Source organism: Pleurodeles waltl, chromosome 11, assembly GCF_031143425.1.
Source record: "Pleurodeles waltl isolate 20211129_DDA chromosome 11, aPleWal1.hap1.20221129, whole genome shotgun sequence".
NCBI classification, from domain to species: Eukaryota; Metazoa; Chordata; class Amphibia; order Caudata; family Salamandridae; genus Pleurodeles; species Pleurodeles waltl.
This window is the reverse complement of record NC_090450.1, coordinates 698,538,836-698,559,095: the sequence shown is the minus strand read 5'-3', so window position 1 is coordinate 698,559,095 and position 20,260 is coordinate 698,538,836. Positions and strand designations below refer to the sequence as shown.

General features: G+C 44.8%; 1 protein-coding gene across 1 annotated transcript in view; it reads left to right on the top strand.

The window, feature by feature from the left end:
- Nucleotides 1-20,260, top strand: part of DDX56 (DEAD-box helicase 56) — a 125,008-nt gene that overhangs the window by 24,094 nt on the left and 80,654 nt on the right. The window contains exon 3 of the mRNA XM_069214263.1: nucleotides 16,631-16,785. Coding sequence (XP_069070364.1) covers nucleotides 16,631-16,785 — 155 coding nt within the window. The remainder of the gene's footprint in view (nucleotides 1-16,630; nucleotides 16,786-20,260) is intronic.

Below are 20,260 nucleotides of genomic sequence, written 5' to 3'. Positions count from 1 at the left end.
CGGGGGGGCTGAGTGCTGAAGCTGTCGTGGATGTCTGCGATCTTGCAGTGGAAGTAGAAGCCTAGGGCGTTGCAGAGGTCTTGTAAAGGCAGGCTGTAGTTGGAGCTGGGGTTGGAGAGTTCCTTCACGATGTTGAAGAGATCCTTCTGGCTGTGTGCATTGTTGATGCGTTCTTTGAAGGCAGTTCGGATGAGTTGGTGGTGTCTGCGAATGGCATTTTTGAAGGCTGTGTGGTTGTCCAGTGTCTTATCTTGGTGCCACTTCTTTTCGAACCTTTGGCATGTCTGCTTAGATTAGTGGAGGTCGGCGGTAAACCAGAAGGCTTTCTGTCGGTGCGTCTGTTGGAGGTATTTTTGATTGGACGAGAGTGTTGGCACAAGTGTCGATCCATTCCCTGAAGTTGCGTCCAGCTGCGTCAGTGTCGATTGGGGGGGGGGGTGGGTTACGGGAGAGGGTAGTGATTAGTTGGCCTTCGGTCACCTTGTTCCATTTACTGTGGGGAATCTGTTGTGGGTGATGGTGTGTTGTGGGATTCTTGAAGGAGAAGCGGATGCAGCAGTGATCTGTCCAGTGGAGTTTGGGGGTGTGGCTGAAGGAGACGTGTTTGCTGGCAGAGAAAATAGGGTTGAGTGTGTGTCCTGTGTAGTGGGTCGGTGTTATGACGAGCTGTTCGAGGCTGAGGTTGGAGAGGTTGTCTAGCAGGGAGGTGGTGGTGTTGTCTTTGGTGTTCTCGAGGTTGAAGTTTAAGTCCCTGAGGATGCGAGAGCGTGCGTGCTGATGACGTTGGTGATGGAGTCGCTGAACTGCTGTCGGAGGCCGGGTGGGCCTGTAGACGAGGGTCCCTCAGAGGGTGGTGTTTGGGTCGGTGTGGATCTGGAAGTGCAGGTGTTTGGCAGTGCTGAGGGGGTCTTCGGTATTGGTAGTGATCCTGAGGGTGTTCTTGTGGACGATGGCGATGCCTCCTCCTGGTTTGTTGGAGCAGTCCCTGAGGGTGATCTTGTAGCTGCCAGGGTTGGCTATGGCGATGTCGGGCGCTGAGGAGGTGTTCATCCAGGTCTCGGTCAGGAAGGCGACGTCTGGGGAAGCTGATTCAATAAGATTCCATAGTTCTACTGCGTGTTTGTGGACGGAGCAGGTGTTGAGAAGGATACATCTGAGATGGTTGCGTCCTGCCTTGGTGGGTAAGTCGTGGCGTGGAGGCCGGTGAAGGTGCAGTTTCTTCAGGAGAAGGGCCTGTGGGTGGTCTGCGGGGAGGCTTGAAGGCAGGCGGGAGAGCGGATGGTGTTGAGGGCGTGGAGGCTGGTGTCGTAATGAAGACGTGGGGGGGTACGAGAATCGGGGGTTCCGGAGCTGGGCCCGATCCAGGCGATTTGGTGCACCAGTGGCCGCCATGAAGTAGGGAGTGGGGAGGAGAGGACAGGTAGGAGGCAGGTGCGGGGTGAAACTGGTGCGAAAAAAGGGAGTGGGGCGCGGCGGTAGCAGCGGCGGGAGAGCAGCGCAAGGAAGCGGAGGAGGGCAGGCCGCAGGGGCTGCAGCGGCGGGTGGGGAAGATAGAGAGAGAGGAAGGCAGAAGAAGTGCAGAAAAGAGTAAAAAGGTGAAAGTGAGTCTAAAAGGGCACACAGGAGAGCGAACGGCAGCAGGGGCACCGGGGGGCAGACACAGCGAGAGCACACGGAGAGAAGATAAAAGGCGGAGAGAGGCAGCCTAGCAGGAAAGCAGAGCTCTCCCACTAGACACCAGGGATGAGGCGCAGGCAGGAGCCTGCAGGAGGAGGAGGGCCTTGAACTCCTGACAGGGGTCAGTTCAAAGGAGCGAGGGATGAGTGCTCTACTTACAAGGTGGAGCCACAGGAGGCAGAGCAGGTCACTGACCAGGTCAAAGGAGGCCAAAGGAGCTGTGTTCTGTTGCTCTGCCTCTTCAAGTTCACCGGAGGGAGACTTATCCAGCTCAGAGACTGTGATGTGTGTGTGTTTTTTTGTTTTTTTGTTTTGTGGAAGTCGAAGACAAATTGGTTGAAAAGTTCTCAGGAATTATTTTCTCTAGAGGGTCCACTTTATTAGGGTGTACAATCAAGGTGGGGAAGCACAATGAAACTTTGTGAGGGTGACCAGCTTCTGCTGCTTAGCTTTCTTTAGATGTTACTGCTGCTGGGCCAGTAGTAGGTAGTGATCGAAAGAGCTCATTGTCGGCAGAACGGTCATGGACGTTGAATGTTTTGGTAGATAGTGCAGAATTCTTATTATAAAAGATTGGAAAAAATATGGTAGGAGTTTTTATAGGTTACAGGAGAGGTGGGTTTTAATATGTAGACAAATCAGGCTCTTTTATCTTTATTCTAATGTTTCGCGTCGACCCTGTGTGAGAACTGGTATATAGCCTGAAGCAACTGTCGCCAGATCTTTAGTCGATTGGCGAAGTCCCAAAGATCTGTCGATGAATTGTCAGTCCTAGAAGTTATGGCAAAATTCTAAGTGATTTTGATGTCTATTTATCTTTCCTCCTCTTTGAATCCTGCAACTATATTCTTCTAAATTTAGAAGAAATAGTGTTAGAGGGCAGTGGAGGAGGGAGCTCAGAGCTAATGGGTGTCCCAGCATAGCCTGTCTTTTATTTGTAGCTTTTAGGAAAAAGAAGTAAGCTTGTGTAGTTTAAGAGAACAGTCACAATGAGATAGGTTGACCCTTTATTGGCCCAATCTACATTAGTAGTTAATCTGACAAGGGTTCCGTTCGGAGGCAGCTATGTTTGTGGTTATGGTCTGTAAAAGGTCTACTTGCATCTCTCCTCTGTCTACTATGTCAGGCTGATGCGAAAGAGTGAGGGCAGTAGGATTCAGAACAATGTTGTAATATAGGTATATATATATATTCTTTTTAATCTGCTGGCTTTGGGGTGCCTTTGGCATTAAACTCTGTTGTGATGGATGAGGATAAAAGATTTTTTGGCAAAGATAGTGTGTAAAAACAATATAACGACATTAGTCAGTGCAAGAGGGGCCATTTGGATTGTTAACATGCTTACTGTTGGCAGAAAGCTTTGGTAAGAGAAAAACATTTTCTGCTCTGAATGTGTGTTGGACCTGGCCCTTTTTGCAGAGTTATCTCCAAGCTTTTTGACTTTTTCCTCCTATTTTTCCTAACCTGTTTTGTTGGCTTCAGGGCTCCGGGCACTTTATCACTGCTAACCTGTGCTAAAGAATATATGTACTCTGTCTAAAATGTATTGCTGATTGGTTTCTTCATGATTGGCATACTTGATTTACTAGTAGGTCCCTAGAAAAGTGCATTATGTGTGCCCAAAGCCTGTAAATCAAATGGTACTTGTGGGCCGCTGGAACCGATTGTGCCACCTACCAGAGTAGTCCTGTAAAATTCTCAGACCTGCCATTACAGTGTCTGTGTGTGCAGTTGTAAACTGTCTTTTAGACCTGGCAAATGCACCCACTTGCCAGGCCCAACGCTTCCCTTTTACTACATGTAAGACACCCCTAAGGTAGGCCCAAGGCATACCCATTGGCTGGATGCAGAGTATTTAAAATGTAGGATATGTACTGGTGTGTTTTACATGCCCTGATAGTGAAATACTGCTACATGCTGTTTTCACTATTGCAAGACCTGTCTTTCCCATGGGGTAACATTGAATAGCCTTGAAATACCTTTTAAGTGTACTTTCCTATTGGGAGCAGATAGAATTATAGAGTTTGTGGTCTCTGAACTCCCAATTTAAAAATACATCTTTTGTTGAAATTAGATTTTGAATTGTAGGTTTGAAAATGCCACTTTTAAAGTGTGGGCATTTTCTTGCTTAACCATTTTGTGCCTCTGCCGGTCTATGAAATAAACGTCTGGGTCAGGATGACAGTTGGGCTGTTTGTGAATTCACTCTAGACAGTAACGCGGAGGTGTGCCCTGCACTTCCTGATAGGTCTTCCTAAGCTAAAGTGGTGGGAGGAGTTGGCACTTGCACCTGACTAGGGCTGTGCCTGTCCTCACACAAAGCAGTCTTCAACCCCCTTGAGTGTGTCTGGGGCCAGGGCAGGGAAAGGCAGGGTTTGCATACTTCAAAGACAGAAATGGGTACAAGTACTGGACCTCTGACACCACATGGTTAGAATCCTTCTGGGTTGAGGACATTCTGCCATGAAGAAGAGCTGGATGTTGTAGGAGGACGACCACTCTGCCTGTTGCTTTACCGTGCTGGCTTGCTGCTTTTGTCCTGGGAGTAAAAGGACTGGACTTTGCTTTCTACATCCTGGTTCCAAAGGTTGTATAAGGGCTTGGACAGAGCTTGCCTCCTGTTAAGTCTCAGGGACATCAAAGACTTCAACTGCCAGCACCTGGGCTCTCTTGCTGAGAGTCCTGACTTGCTAAGTGGTGTTTAATTCAGTTCTGGGAGTGAGTTCTGGTGTACGAAGGAAGAAACAAACGCATCGGCTCCAGAGCGATTTTGGAACTGGTGCTGCTGTCCAACTCTATGCCGCTGCCTGCACTGGAGCCGTGGTCCCCGCTGAGTGCAACGGCCGCGACTGACGCCGGTGCAGCACCCTTGAAGTCCCTCCACAACATGAGTCCAGAGTGCCATGTCAGACGTCGGTGTGTGGCACCCAACACCACCTCAGCACCTGTAGTGTGATCATAACACAGCAATGTCAACACCTTGTACCTTGATCTACTGGATTTGTCGGCCACCCAACCTACCTTGTCGTAAGGAACTGATGCCTTGCAACTGATGTCGCATCACCTCCCCTGCAACCACGAGGAACTGACACCTCACCTCCCCTGTCTAGCAGTAAGGAACAAACGCTTCACCTCCCTGGTAGCAGTAAGGAACTGATGCCACACTGGTTCTAGTGACGCCTCACCTCCCTGACTCAATGTCTTTGTTTCCTCATCGTTTTCCAAGGTACTGCACCTGGCATCTGTGCCACTCCATGACTGGCCCTCACTCCCCCGTCAGTGGCTTGTGACTTGGGGGGGAGGAAGAGTGTGTGTTTGTACTCACAAATACTTTACACCTTGCCTGTGGGATAAGCTGGAAGGACTTGTGCCAAGCAATCAGAAGGGTGAGCAGGGTTACTTTAGCTCTGTGACTCCCTGGCCCTGACTAAAGTGAGGATCCCTATTTGGACAGTGTGAAAACACTGCCATCTAAAGACTCAATTTCTAACAATGTGCTAGTTAACTTTTGAACTTTTCCCTACTACATTCAGGTTGAAAATATTTGTTTTTAAAGTGACATGAAGTGGTGGCAGTTCAGCATCCCTAACCTGAAGGGACGTCTTGGGGAGTTAATTGCCGAGGTTAGAGGATATACTGTGTTTGCTCAAGCACCTGTGTACCCTATGAATGGAGTTATAGAAAGTTCAGTGGCTGAGTGTGCGATAGGTCATTGCCCACAAAGTGGGACATGTGTAGGGTCTTCTAACCTCTAAGCAATTAGATGATGATGATAACCTCTGAGATGAACCCAGCGTAGCGGCCTGCCTTTTGGCCTCACTGCACAAAGGTGACACACGTGGCCACTAAGTATGGGATATGGTCATGCCTCTCTGGTTTTTTCCTCCACTAATCAGAGCTGGGCTAGGGGCATGTCACCCCAGCCCCATAGGTCAATTATAACTGCCTACTCCTTTGAATCTAAAATATAGAAAATTCAAGAGCTACCCAATATGCTCAACAGGAAGCTCAGTTATTTATTAAGTAGTTCACGAGGTTCACGTGAAGGGTGATACACTGAAACCGGTCCCAGGATGCTTGTTTCTGGTCACGGGAGGACCTGGTTTGGCAGTTTGGACTGGACTGTTCTTATGGGGAACAGGGTCAAGACTAATTTGCTTATGGCTTGGTCCAGACTGGAATGCATGGGAAGCAAAAAAACTGATGGATTAAGCCCAGATCTGTGACTGGAGGTGAATGTTTGATTTGCTCTGCATTCTGTCCATCTGTTGTTTTTGTATTCCATGGATACAGCATGCCAGGTCAATCCAGAATTAGAAGGACCTCAGGACTTTGGGATAGGGCAGCCTCCCTAATTGACCAGATATGGACACCAAAGGAGGATAAGTATTGGCCTCTACAACTAGTACTACTTTACAATGTGGACAGGCCACCAGGAATGTCCGTTGCACCATGTTGAAAACCAGGGAAACTGAATAATGTGGACCAGAGTATCTGCAGTGTTGTTGCTCTTCCCTGCGTACATCCTAAGTCTGGGAAGCCTCCAGAGTTGCTTTGCTGGACCTGTGGTGGGAAGGGAGAAATTGCCAACTTGCATGCAGAGTTGGAATGTGTCTTTCAAATGGGTAGGACCTGATCTGCCAACAACGGCCATAGTCTAGCTAACTGGTTGACTGTGTGTGGAGAGTATCTCTATAGACTGACACTGTCCAGAAGTCTCTGGGTCAGCCCTGCCATCTGTCCATGAAAAACATGACTTCCTTTAGGTCGAGTAGGTGCCTACTCTCTTTCCTCCTAGAGAAGGGTGAGTTTGCTTCTGATGAACCTCCCTAATCCATGGGATGCCTATACATTCTTCCTCTTTTACCCTTTGAGAATTGGAGAAATCAAAGACTTTGAATCCTAGCCGGGACTCAATCTCCTTGGACGGGGGAGTTCTCCTGATTCTGGAACCATTCAAATAGTCCTTCTAGCTGTAACAATTCCAGAGATATCACTTGGCAAAACACTGATCAAGACCTCCTTGTCCAGACTAGTAACCAACTGTCCACTGAACTCCAGTGTTTTTTTTTATGGGTGCCCTTGAACCTTGGGTACTCCTGCCACCAGAAGGTTTGCAGTAGTCGATTCCAAGATACAGACTGTTTACCCTTGTGAACTAGGGGCATCTGTGGTAAAGTGGTGGCCAGCTAGTTTCTTAATCAATAATGCTGTTGGCTACTGGTCAAGGGATTCCAGTGTCGAGGAATGTGCTCCCCAACTTGGCACCAGTGACCATACACCACAAGAAGAACCACGAGGAGTATCTTCCAAACATTTATACAAAGTTTGCACTTTATTTGGGTGGTAGGGCCATCAACCCTTTGACTTACATGCTAGCATTTTAGGGCAGGCAAGTTCAAGATTATTTTTTTTAAATAGTCAGGAGAATGTATTTTTCCCACTGACATATTGAAGCAGAGGCAACCTGCATAAATCAGGTCTAATGGTATGTATGTTTACAGACAATCAGCATTATTTTTTTTGCAGTTTTATAACATAGTGCATTCCAAAACTGAGTTCTAGACTCTGGCAAACCAAAAACAGATCGAAACACTTTTTTTGGCTACACAACATAAAGCTGGCAAAAAGAATTTGGTGCCACTTATCTTCCCTAACCAAGACAAAGCCTTAACCTTCGATGTCAGAGGTAATTCTTGGAGGGGAGATTGGAACACGCGCTACAGGTATCAACATCATATTTTTGGCAGTTTTACAAAATTCTGAATAAGGTTTCTGCGTGCAGGAATCCGGGTGGGGTGGGGGGGGGGGGGCAGGAGACCAACCTTGAAATCCGTAGTCTCCAGCGTGAATCTGGAGGATTGGTATGTAGGCTTAGACCATATGCATTTTAGCTGGTGGAATACTTGGCAGCCGTGGATACAGAAGATCAGACCGAAAATGTACAGAGTTTGTACCATTTTATCAATTTGTCTGCATCTCACACAATGACTTTCATGAAGAAATCAAACACTTCCAACCATTCTTGTGTCTGTGAAGTGTCCTCTGTAGGGCGGATTGTCCATAGGCGCTAATGTTAGATAAAACATAATGCCTAGTGCGGTGGAATTTTAAACTCTGGAGGGGTTGTAATGAGGTGCTAGGCAGTTCTGTTAATTACCTCCGTTAAAGTAAAGTACTGCCTGCCCGTAGTTATTAACTGTTTTGTAAACTGTTGCACTCTTTTAGAATTTTTACCTCTACGCTTCCACCTAGAGTAAGCCTTGAGTGCTCGACATTGCTACCCTAACAGAATACATTGTTAAGAATACTTGTTTATTTAATTAGAGTGCAGCCGTTTTTAATCTCCAGGACACAAGTGGTAATTGACCGTAGGCCCTTTCAGTTACTACCCAAGAACATCTAACTGCCCTGGGGCACCATAAAAAGGTCTTGCAGCAAGTGAGTCAAAATGAGGCTACATCATCACAGTACCCTGCCTTCTCAGAAAACGGATCCCTCAAGTGCTTAATTTGAGCCAGCGGTTGCTGGTGGGGTCAAGGGCATGCATTTTTGGGGAGCCTTGCATATCTTTCTGTGTCAGACATTTACAAAGTGCATAGACGAAAACACACAAACTGGAAAGAGGGAGCAAAAGAAAGAAGCGGAAAACACCTCCGAGTTGAAAGTGGGAACCTACAACAGTCGGGTAAAGGGTCTGAGAGTGTCTGGCAGTGGAGTAAGGGGGCAAGAGGTGTACTGCATAGCTTTAGTATTATGTGTACCAACATTTAATGCACTTTCTGCAGCTTCTAAGCAGATCTTTTTTAAACACATGTAAGGCACTGGGTACCTCCCTGTTCATACTAATAGCTATTACAAAGCCTACACTCTGACATTTCAGAATCTGACAGTCAAGGTCTAAATCAGTGTTACCTGTGAAATTTCAGGCAAGCAGATCCTATTGAGAAAAAACAGATGAGCTATGAAAGCCAATGTCTGCTGGCCAAGCTGTGACCACTCAATGTCAAAGGTCGGTTTAATACGTTGCCCCAATGAACCAGTGATGTGCATAGCCAAGTGTCTGTTGCCTGCTTCGTATCGAGTGATACGGAGGCCACAGAGGGGAAAAGTTGTAAATAAATATTATAAGACAGAGGAGTGCTCATCCTCCTGGAAAGTAACATTTGCATGCAGAAAGGTTGTACCTGGATGTGGTGGGAGTAATAAAATTGTTCAACCGAAGTGAATTGCTGGGTTCAATACCTCTGACACTGACTAACTTGGGCAGGCTGATTACAAGTCCGGGGTTAAAACTGATAATGTGACTTTGCACCCGGAATTTTGTAATTTGTGGGGCGTAGTAATTTCATTTATTGACGTTACCTGACCTTTCAATTCAGACAGTTGAATGAGAGCGAACCACTGCAACCTGTGTTGGCACTGATTTGTGTTATGTGCTGCAGAAATTAGGGACTTGAACTACATAGTATAGCAGCAGGCAAATTATCATAATTGTTAAGCTTTATTCAGCTTAGTTAAAATCTGTGAAACCACAACAAGGAAAAATATTCCAAAATAATTCATAAATACAATATTTACAGTAATTAAAATATAATAAATTAAAACACACAGCATTCATAGTTTTCCGAATAGTAACTGCCTGCCATGTGAACGTGGCTACTTGAGAACAAATTGGTAATGTTCAAAAATGCAGAAGAAAAATAGGAGCTGGCCTACATTTCCTAAAGTTCCTTCCCTTTTAAAAGCGGTAGTATTGCTTTCTCAGTGCAAAGTAGTATTTGCAAAAGAACATAAAGTGGAAAATGGTTTGTTGTGAGTAATCATTTCATCAGTGAGACAGGCCAGACGATTATCCTAGAACTCGGGGAACAGTGTTGCACCTTAACCTAATTAGAACAAATCTGTGCTGTTTGTTATGCATACCCAGATAGGGTTGGAGGCCCTCACAAGTTGACAGCAATTGGTTGTAAATGACACTGGATTTTCCATATTTTCTGACGAACTGTTCTTCCTTATATATATATATATATATATATATATATATATATATATATATATATATACATATTTTTTTTTTTTATCTCAGGTTTCCCAATACTATTTAAGGTTTCGGCAGTTGTAAAAAAATAAATAAAAGAAAATAATAATAATATTATGGTTTTTCATGACTTTTGGAAAATTTCTTAATGTACTGTAGCCATTGAACATTCATGGCTAGATCCTGTGATAACATACATTTTAAAAAACTCAAAAAAACTATTGAGAACAAGTTTATGCCATGCTAATACAGGTTGAATCTTAATTTGTTCCTCTATAAAACTCATACCTAACTCTTCATGACAAACAAATGCAGCACAGCTCTGGGGAATCACAAGTAATCTCCAAGTAATCTCCAGAAGCACCCATTTTTTTGCAGGTTGTAAGTCGTTCCCACCATCCCCCAGATTAGTATACCCCCAAACGAATCCCCTGTGCGTCAGCCACAAAACACACTTCGTCTTATAAACTGTGCCCATCACTTTCAGTGGCTTCTGCCCCAATTTCTGCAGCAAATTTAAATAAGGCCGCCACAGATTTTGTAAGTAAAATTTTCCTCGCCATTATAAGGGTGCTTCCAAGTCTCCAGGTTGTTGAATAGTACACCCAAATACAGAAACGTGTTATCTTGAGACAGTTGGGTTCCCTCGCTTTAACCTGGCAGGATTTATCAACCTTTGGACCACACTTCATAATTATAAATTTGGGCAACACTCTGCCATAAAGTCCTCAGAAGTATTAATTAGCCTCTGCAGTCCAGTAAAGGTACAGGACATAAGTACCACGTCATCTGCATAACGGAGGGCAATGACAGGGCCGTGCCCAAACTGTGGCAAATCTCTGCACTACTCCTGCGGCACGCTGATGTAGATTATATATAGAATGAAGAGAAAGAATGCCGGACGCAACCTTGTCTCCCCCCATCTACGTGCCAAACTCTGCAGAACATTCATTATTTATTCCAAGCATCACCATGGCACTGGTACCTGTATAAAAATCCCTGAGGTGAATTATTACAGGGCTTTCTATCTCCAAAACTCCAAGAATACACCAAAGTTTACTATGGTTGACACAGTCAACGGTGCTTTTTATGTCCATAGATGCCAGGTAGAACAGCACATTTTGTGTCAAGGTAAACTTCCTTATGAACAAGTTCAAAATTAAACATTGTTCCGCAGTCCCTAAACCCTTTCGGGGTCTACATGGTATCTCCGCAATTGTGTGATGATTCTCGACCCAGTACTCTAGTCTAGCAAGTAAAATTCTTCCAGCAGCTTTCATCTGTGAGTCTACTAGAGAGATGGGGCTGGGACACAATAAATATGGGTACGATTACAGAACGTGAACATGTTTCCAGAATCCCTCCTCTGCAAACAGAATTCAGCGTTTTCATCAAAACAGTAGGCCCCAAAGCTTTATATTAGTTTTAAAAAAGATCATAAAGTATACTATCAGGCTCCGGGGCCTTTCTGCTCTGCCTATCCTCAGTGGGAGCTACTGTCTCCTCCAATGTAAATACCAAGGTACTAGGATCACTGTCTCATAACTTAGCTGCACCATATGGCTTACAACCAAAATCCCCATGTTCCTGTAACTGTACAAATAAATATTACTAAAATGTGTCGCTCAAGCATCTGCAAGGATGGCCAACTCTAATGATTAGACCGTATCATCTTTAAAAATACAGGTTATTGATCACTTTTCAAAGGCATGTTTTCCTTTACCTGCTGCCAATAATGATGCCTGTGCCTCTTGATTAACCTTAGCCCGTCTGTGATTGAGAATAGCCCTATACGTCTGCCTGCTTGATTTTACTTCCTGTTTGTATCTGGTGACGTTCAGTGTCTCTTTTCAGCAAGTTATGTGCTTTAGTGCAGTTGGCATCAGACCAGCTGCAGGGTTAGGATTCCTTCATTTCACCGCACCCATAAGCCCTTTGATGTCATTGGAAATGTCTAAAAAGCACTTTTGATTTCCCCCGTCTCCCACCTGCTCAGCTGCCATGTTTAAAGATGTACAATTTTATCCTTAATCTGAATCTACATTTAACCCCTCTGACTCTATAAAATCCCATCTGAGAGTAATACCATTACCTGAGGCAATGTTAAATGTTTCTATGCGATCCTCATGATTGAGCCATTGACAAACCGTCTGGGAAGTAAAAAGCAGTACTTGGGGCATTATGGTCACTAATACAGTTCACATGGTTTTTAAAAGTTGTGAAAAAGGTGCTCAAATTACTTGTGATCAGCACATTATAGAACTAGTCCCTTTACCTGGAAAAGGTCATTAAAAAGGAACATGTGCAGTGGTTTACTCATTGGCAAAGGCAAGATTGTATTTGAACATTAAATTGTTAATCTCCTTGCATTAGGGTCCTGCATAAAATGCGATTGACCCATGTCATCTACATAACCATATTCTACTTTGGCACGTAGCATACATAGAGGTATGTTGAAATCCCCACCTCAAACCACATACTTTTCCCCTGCTAATGCAGTGCATATAAATTATAATGTTTTATCCCGAGGGTGCAACACAAAAGGTCTTTCAGAATTATTAACATTGTTGTAAATAGTTAGGGCATATACACTTAAACCCCTGAACAAATCAACAACCATAATTTTGTGAAAAGGGGAGTCCAAAAATATCAATGCCACTGTCCCAAGAAACATAGTTGAGACATAGGTAACAAGGCCTCCTTCTTAGCTCTGCCTGCACAAGAAGGTGCAAAAATTAAAAGGGGCAGCCCAGTAACTCCAGGACCTGGGCAAGATAATCAGTAAATTAAAACAACTATCCTTTTGGAGGAAATGTAAGCCTTAACTTCCTCAGCAACTGTACACAACCATAATTAGACTGGTTTGAACAAGAATCCAATCAGATTTATTTAATTCATTGAAGAGCATCAAGAAGGAAAACATCTTAAAACATTGTATCGCAATTAGGGTGATCCAAGGGTGCAGTGAATGTGAAAAGAGTGAACTAAAGTGCACAAGTGTTATATACAAAACATATGTACAAGACTTGTGGCTGATTAAAAACAGCCCACTAGTATCTTTGTTGATGTTTCGACCCTATTTAATTCTTATATGAGGGTCATCATCAGGACCAAAAAGATTTTAATTAGCACCTAGAAAAAGTCCCGCCAGCAATCGTACTGCAGTGGGGTGCCCCCTTACTCCATTGGACATTATACCCAAGCTAAACTCCATAGCATCTGTTTTTGTTTTGATCCATTTTTCTTCCCCTAAATGGTGGGTGATTTTCAAAGGCAGAAAGTGATAAATTTATAATAATTGCAGGTTCAAAGGAGACTTAGATTTATATTTGTGCTAATAACACTGGCTACAGAGAGAGATCTTGCATGATCGTTGGTGATTTTATTCCAAACGGGCTGTTGTACTGGCCTCAGTCTTTCTTTGGCATTTGAGATTTCAATGTCAATCGAGCGCATCGTATTAAAAAGTTTTTGTTTTTGTTTTTTTTGTTGTATTTTTTTATTAATTAATTTACCAGTGGTTTTGCAGAGTCAACTGTCATCGACTTTGGCAGTCTTCCTCCTCCTCATAACCAAGGCCCATTGTTTATAGTGAGGAGTGAGACGGAGAGCCTTAAGAACCACAGGCCAGGATGGGGAGGCCAGCCTCGTCTGGGCTCAGGCGGGTCTGCTCTTGGCCCAGGAGAGGCCTGCGCATCGGGGTTGAAGATGCCTTTAGAGCGCTGCAATCACTGTGCCCACTTTGCTCCTGGAGACCGAAAACAAGGGCAGTATGCCTGACACCGAGGCTAGTTCTCTGAAGGTTGAGTCCAGTTAAATCAAGATACTAAGTTATTTATTTAAATTGTGAATTAATGTTGATTCACTCTTGTAGGAAGTTGGCTCTGTATGCACTATTTCAAAGTAAGGAATACTATGCACAGAGTCCAAGGGTTCCCCTTAGAGGTAAGATAGTGGCAAAAAGAGATAATACTAATGCTCTATTTTGTGGTAGTGTGGTCGAGCAGTAGGCTTATCAAAGGAGTAGTGTTAAGCATTTGTTGTACACACACAGGCAATAAATGAGGAACACACACTCATAGACAATTCCAGGCCAATAGGTTTTTGTATAGAAAAATATATTTTCTTAGTTTATTTTAAGAACCACAGGTTCAAGTTTTACATGTAATATCTCAAATGAAAGGTATTGCAGGTAAGTACTTTAGGAACTTTGAATAATCACAATAGCATATATAGTCAGGCAGTCGCGGTCAGGGGGAGCATCGGGAATCCCTCTGCAGGCGTCGCTGTAGGGGCTCAGGGGGAGCAACTCTGGCTACTCACGGTCTCGTAGTCGCCGGGGAGTCCTCCCTGAAGTGTTGTTTCTCCACAAGTCGAGCCGGGGGCGTCGGGTGCAGAGTTGCAAGTCTCACGGTTCCGGCGGGAAACGCAGTTGTCTTTAAGTTACTCCTTTGGAAACAAAGTTGCAGTCTTTGGTGAACAGGGCCGCTGTTCTCGGGAGTTTCTTGGTCCTTCTAGCGCAGGGCAGTCCTCTGAGGATTCAGATGTCGCTGGTCCTGGGGAAAGCGTCGATGGAGCAGTTTCTTCAGAAGGGGGGGAGACAGGCCGGTAGAGCTGGGACCAAAGCAGTTGGTGTCTCCGTCTTCTCTGCAGGGTTTTTCAGCTCAGCAGTCCTCTTCTTCTTAGGTTGCAGGAATCTAGTTTCCTAGGTTCTGGGGAGCCCCTAAATACTGAATTTAGGGGTGTGTTTAGGTCTGGGAGGGCAGTAGCCAATGGCTACTGTCCTTGAGGGTGGCTACACCCTCTTTGTGCCTCCTCCTTTAGGGGAGGGGGGCACATCCCTATTCCGATTGGGGGAATCCTCCATCTGCAAGATGGAGGATTTCTAAAAGTCAGAGTCACTTCAGCTCAGGGCACCTTAGGGGCTGTCCTGACTGGCCAGTGACTCCTCCTTGTTTTTCTTATTATCTCTCCTGGACTTGCCGCCAAAAGTGGGGGCTGTGTCCAGGGGGCGGGCATCTCCACTAGCTGGAGTGCCCTGGGGCATTGTAACACGAAGCCTGAGCCTTTGAGGCTCACTGCTAGGTGTTACAGTTCCTGCAGGGGGGAGGTGTGAAGCACCTCCATCCAGAGCAGGCTTTTGTTTCTGTCCTCCGAGAGCACAAAGGCCCTCATCACATGGGGTCAGAAACTCGTCTCTAAGCAGCAGGCTGGCACAGACCAGTCAGTCCTGCACTGAACAATTGGGTAAAATACAGGGGGCATCTCTAAGATGCCCTCTGTGTGCATTTTTTAATAAATCCAACACTGGCATCAGTGTGGGTTTATTATTCTGAGAAGTTTGATACTAAACTTCCCAGTATTCAGTGTAGCCATTATGGAGCTGTGGAGTTCATTTTTGACAGACTCCCAGACCATATACTCTTATGGCTACCCTGCACTTACAATGTCTAAGGTTTTGCTTAGACACTGTGGGGGCATAGTGCTCATGCACCTATGCCCTCACCTGTGGTACAGTGCACCCTGCCTTAGGGCTGTAAGGCCTGCTATAGAGGGGACTTACCTATGCCGTAGGCAGTGAGGTTGGCATGGCGCCCTAAGGGGAGTGCCATGTCGACTTAGTCATTTTCTCCCCACCAGCACACACAAGCTGGCAAGCAGTGTGTCTGTTCTGAGTGAGGGGTCCCTAGGGTGGCATAAGGCATGCTGCAGCCCTTAGAGACCTTCCCTGGCATCAGGGCCCTTGGTACCAGGGGTACCAGTTACAAGGGACTTACCTGGGTGCCAGGGTTGTGCCAATTGTGGAGACAATGGTACATTTTAGGTGAAAGAACACTGGTGCTGGGGCCTGGTTAGCAGGGTCCCAGCACACTTCTCAGTCAAGTCAGCATCAGTATCGGGCAAAAAGTGGGGGGTAACTGCAACAGGGAGCCATTTCTTTACAACTCTAAAATCTGTTAATCTTGCTCTTTTGTCCTAAGTGGGGTTAATATTTACTACCTTTTGTCCCCTGATACTCAGCAAGTGATTAGTCAACCAAGGTATACCTGCTAATGAGTAACTGTTTCTATTAATCCTTTAGTTTACTGAAGAGTTGTTGGTGCATTTACCTTTTTTCTTTTGAAAAACTCTTACAGGTTTGTTTTTCTCTATTTTGGAGGTCCGATACAGTGGAATTGAAGGTTGTAGTATTTCATTGGGATACTCAAATCCTAGCACTTGGTTTAGTCAGGGGTATGTGGTCTGTCTTGTGGCTAGTACTTGTTTCACTGATTATAGGACTGTGGTAGACCTAGTTAGGCGATGCGGATGGGAAACGTGTGACTGAAATCAGAGGCACTTTAAGGCATAGGCAAAGGTTTTTTTTTTTTTTTTTGGCAGATAGACCAAGTGCCAGTGTGAGCCTGAAATGCATAACCAATTCAGAGCTATTTTGTTTTTTGAGCAGAGGGCCCCAATTTATGTTTTGCCAACGGCCCCCATAAATCCTTAAGATGTCCCTGACTAAAGTGGCACACCTGTAAGGAGAATGATTAGTGCATGTCTTGGCCTGTGTGTCCTGGCCACAGAGTATTCTGCTCCGGGTGTTGTGAAGGGAGAATAAATAACGTGACACAGAATGAGCTGTGGAGCATGCCATATGATAGGATTTAGCCTGTACGAGGGTCACAGTGTTATAACCTCTAGAAAGTCAGGTATGCAGGGACCAGGGGATTGAGTGGTTGTGCTCAACCTTTCTTCAGTACCATGGAAGTAATAACTTTGTTAATTAAAAGAGGGCTTATAGTGTCTGAAAGGTGTTTTCTTCCCCTTCCACACTTGACCTTCCATCCTTTTCTTGCTTTCTGTGCCTCAGATTCTTTGTTCCCTTTCTTGTTTTATGCTAACCTCACTTATATCTGATCTGTCTAGGTGGTCACTGAACAGACAGTGCGAGTTCTCATCCTGGTCCCTACCAAGGAGCTGGGTCAGCAGGTTCAGCAAATGATTCGTCAGCTGACTCAGTACTGTGCCCGGGACGTGCGGGTGGCTGACGTTTCAGGTCAGGTTGACCTCTCTGCACAGAGGTAAGTTTCTGCAGCACCCATTCCTGGTGCGACCTAAGGGGAAATTTTGGTGTTTTAATCTGATGATTGTTGTTTAAGATAGCATTCTTTGAGTTTGCTTGCCATTTGACTGCTTAAAAACAATGAGTTGTGCTGCTTATCCTGCCACTCTTATGTTACCACTGTCTGGAATGTACTCTCTTCCCTACATCTAAGACTTGAAGAATGCTCCCTGAGATTCATGAAAGGACTGAAACTGTCACCACTGTCTGGAATGTACTCTTCCCCCACACCTCTGAGACTTGAGGAAACTTCTCTGAGATTCACTGAAACCATCCTGTTACATTACGCACCATAAGGTGACAGTTGTCTGCTAACATTGCTGAATCTCTCCAGTGTAGAAGCCTTTTATGAAAAGGACAGGCTTTGTCAGCTGCCTTCCATCCATCAGCTCCTTTACTGTTGATGCAATGCCTGTCAAGGTTATGTGCCTACCCCCTTAACAGCTAGGCTTCAGCTATGTGCTGAGCCCTTTGACTATTTGGGGTAGTTTGTTCATAGTTCCCCTACCTTTTTCCCCTACACAAAGTATCCAAGCCAAAATTGCGTCCTTTTTTTCCCCAACACCCTAGGGATTCTAAAGGTTATCAGGAATTGTGGATTCCATGGAGGAAACAGAGAAAATATGCAAAATATAGCTACATTTTGTGTGTTTTTTTTTTTTTTTTTTTTTGGGGTGGGGTGGAGAGGGAATAAGGAAAACGTGCTCTAACTAAAAGTTTCTGGTTTTTTTTTTTTCCCCCCATAACAATGTCATCGACGGTTTGCTGTATCAAAGCCACTATCTTCCCAGCTTTCAGGAATATCCAGACTTAAATAAAAAAAAAGACATTTTTTTTACCACAGTTTTAACATTTTGCAGAAAGGTGCCTATTTTTATGGTCTCAGTCTACTTCCAGTTTGCGGTGGACACCAGTGTGAAACCTATGGGTGATCCAGGAAAGCTGTAGATTTCTGTAATGTAGACAAAGTTTCGAATTCAGCAAGGGGTCCATATGTGTAGATCCCTTTATGTTTTTCCAAAGAAACCTATGGTTGAAGTAAAGAAATATTGAAAATGAATAGGAAAAAATCGCCTTTTGTGGTTTTCATCTGTAACGTTTTGTCACGATGGCCGATTTTACAAATCAATATATCATTGTCTGCCAGACCCTTCTGGTAGCAGGGATATATATAATTTGTAGATTCTTCAAGAGCCCAAGGTATCCAGTCCTAACAACTGAGCTGCACTGTACAACGGTTTTTAAGTGTGGACCGAGTATAGACCGAGTCAGTTGGTAAAATATGTAGAGTGAAAAATGTGTATTGAGGAAACCTGTGCATTTTTGAAACAGGTGCAAGATATGGACTTTAGAAGCAATGCTTATTTGTACATCTCTGAATTTGTGTGCTAGCATATGATTTTTGGGGGGGGTATTTTTTTTTTTTTTTTTTTTTTTTAAAAACAATTATTAACACAGTGACGTACACTTGGAAGGTTCAAATGCAGCAAAATGCAATTGGTAATAGCAAATGTTTTCTATGCTCCCCTGGTGCCCGTGACAGGAAGCCCCCCCCCAAAATACACATGGATACATCACATTTTTCCACTGAAAACTGACCTATTTTGTTCCAGTGTGGGTAGTTCTGGATTTTGGGCCTTAGCTCGGCCCAGATCTAGGGAAACCTAGCAAACTTGAACATTTTTGAAAATTAAACACCTGGGAGAATCCAGGGTGGAGTGACTTGCGTGGCTCTAACCTGCCATTGAAACTTCAATCTTCTGTAAAAAAAAGCACACATTTTACCTCATTTTTATAACGGAAATATCTGTAATATGCGGGGAGCCACAAATTTACTACCACCCTTAGTTCCCACATGGCCTCTATACAAACAATACCTCACTTCTGTGGTGGCCCACAAGCCCACAACACAAAAGGCTCTACAATTCTACATTGATATGTGAGCAATAGGGGTAGCCGCAGTATTTAGGGCCTTGCTGTAGCACCACCCAAGCCAACCTATGAACCATTGATCTGTTAGAAAACTAGACAACCAGGAAATTTCAGGGTAGTGTTCCTTTTGTGGATCCCTTGAGATTCACTTAACACAGTGCCCTACAAAGCTCAAACGTTGCCTGAAATCACACATTTCGCTTAGTTTGTTTATGGAAACTTCCGGAATCCACAAAATTCCTGCTACCCAGTGTTACTCCACTTAGGCCCATTTAAAATGCTACTGCACTTCAAATCATTAACATTTATAAAGCGCGCTACTCACCCGTGCGGGTCTCAAGGCGCTAGGGGAAAAAGGGGGGGTTATCGCTGCTCGAACAGCCAGGTCTTTAGGAGTCTCCGGAAAGCGGAGTGGTCCTGGGTGGTCCTGAGGCTGGTGGGGAGGGAGTTCCAGGTCTTGGCCGCCAGGAAGGAGAAAGCTCTCCCACCCGCCGTGGAGCGGCGGATGCGAGGGACAGCATCGACAGCAGCGAGTGCCACTTGTGTGGCTGAGCATAGTGCACGCAACAGGAACTGATCAAACCAAGGTCAGTAGGAGCCCTTGCCAAGGTCTCCCATTGACCCAGGTTTGATCCGTTCCTATCAGTGCTTGAGGGCTGAGATATGCCCCGAGCACCGATTCAGTGAAAATGAAACACGCCTATTGGTTCGTTTTACTTTCACTTTCCTGTAATGAGGTCAGCGCACACTGTGTGCTGATTGTCATTAAAGAAAAAATGAAAACCGGCTTCTCGGGAAGCTCTTCCCAAGCTGCCTGATGTAAAAAAAAAATAAAAAATGGCCCCCTCTGCACCAGAGGGGTATTTAAATACCTCCCTAGTGTTGGTAAGTAGCTGACACACTGCTGACACTCGCACTTAAAAGTTTAATACGAATACCCCAAAATTAAAGTGCATAAATATTATGTTACTTTGTGTTAGTATATTAGCTCTAGTATGGATCGATTACCTGTCTTGCTCTCCCAGTGTCCTTGTTTCCATATCCCAATGTTTGTGTTTCACTTTTCCCGTCTCCCAAGGTTTGTTTTCCCTGTTTCTCTCTTCCAGTTTCCTAGGTCAGTGTCCCTGTTTCCTTGTCCCAGTGTCCCTCTGCAAGTGGTGTTTCCCTATCTGTGCTAGAATATGCGCTGGACTCATTATGTTGCTGTCTCAGTCTGTCCTTGTTTAGTTATGTTAATCATTCCAGTCTTTCTCTTCCCCCAGTATCTTGTCTGTCAGTGTGGGGGTCAATGTCACCCTAACCCAATTGCCTGTGTTTAGGTATGTTCTGAACATATTGTCCTTGTTTCTTCTCCAAGCGAACTCCTGCGCTGCTTTTGCCTATGAAAGTCACGTACCCAAATGCAAGAGGAATATTTTTATCCTGCTTTTTAGCTGGAGCTGCCGTACCCTACCGGCATTGCCGGTTAAAGCTTTGTGAGGTACTTGGTATACACTTACAGG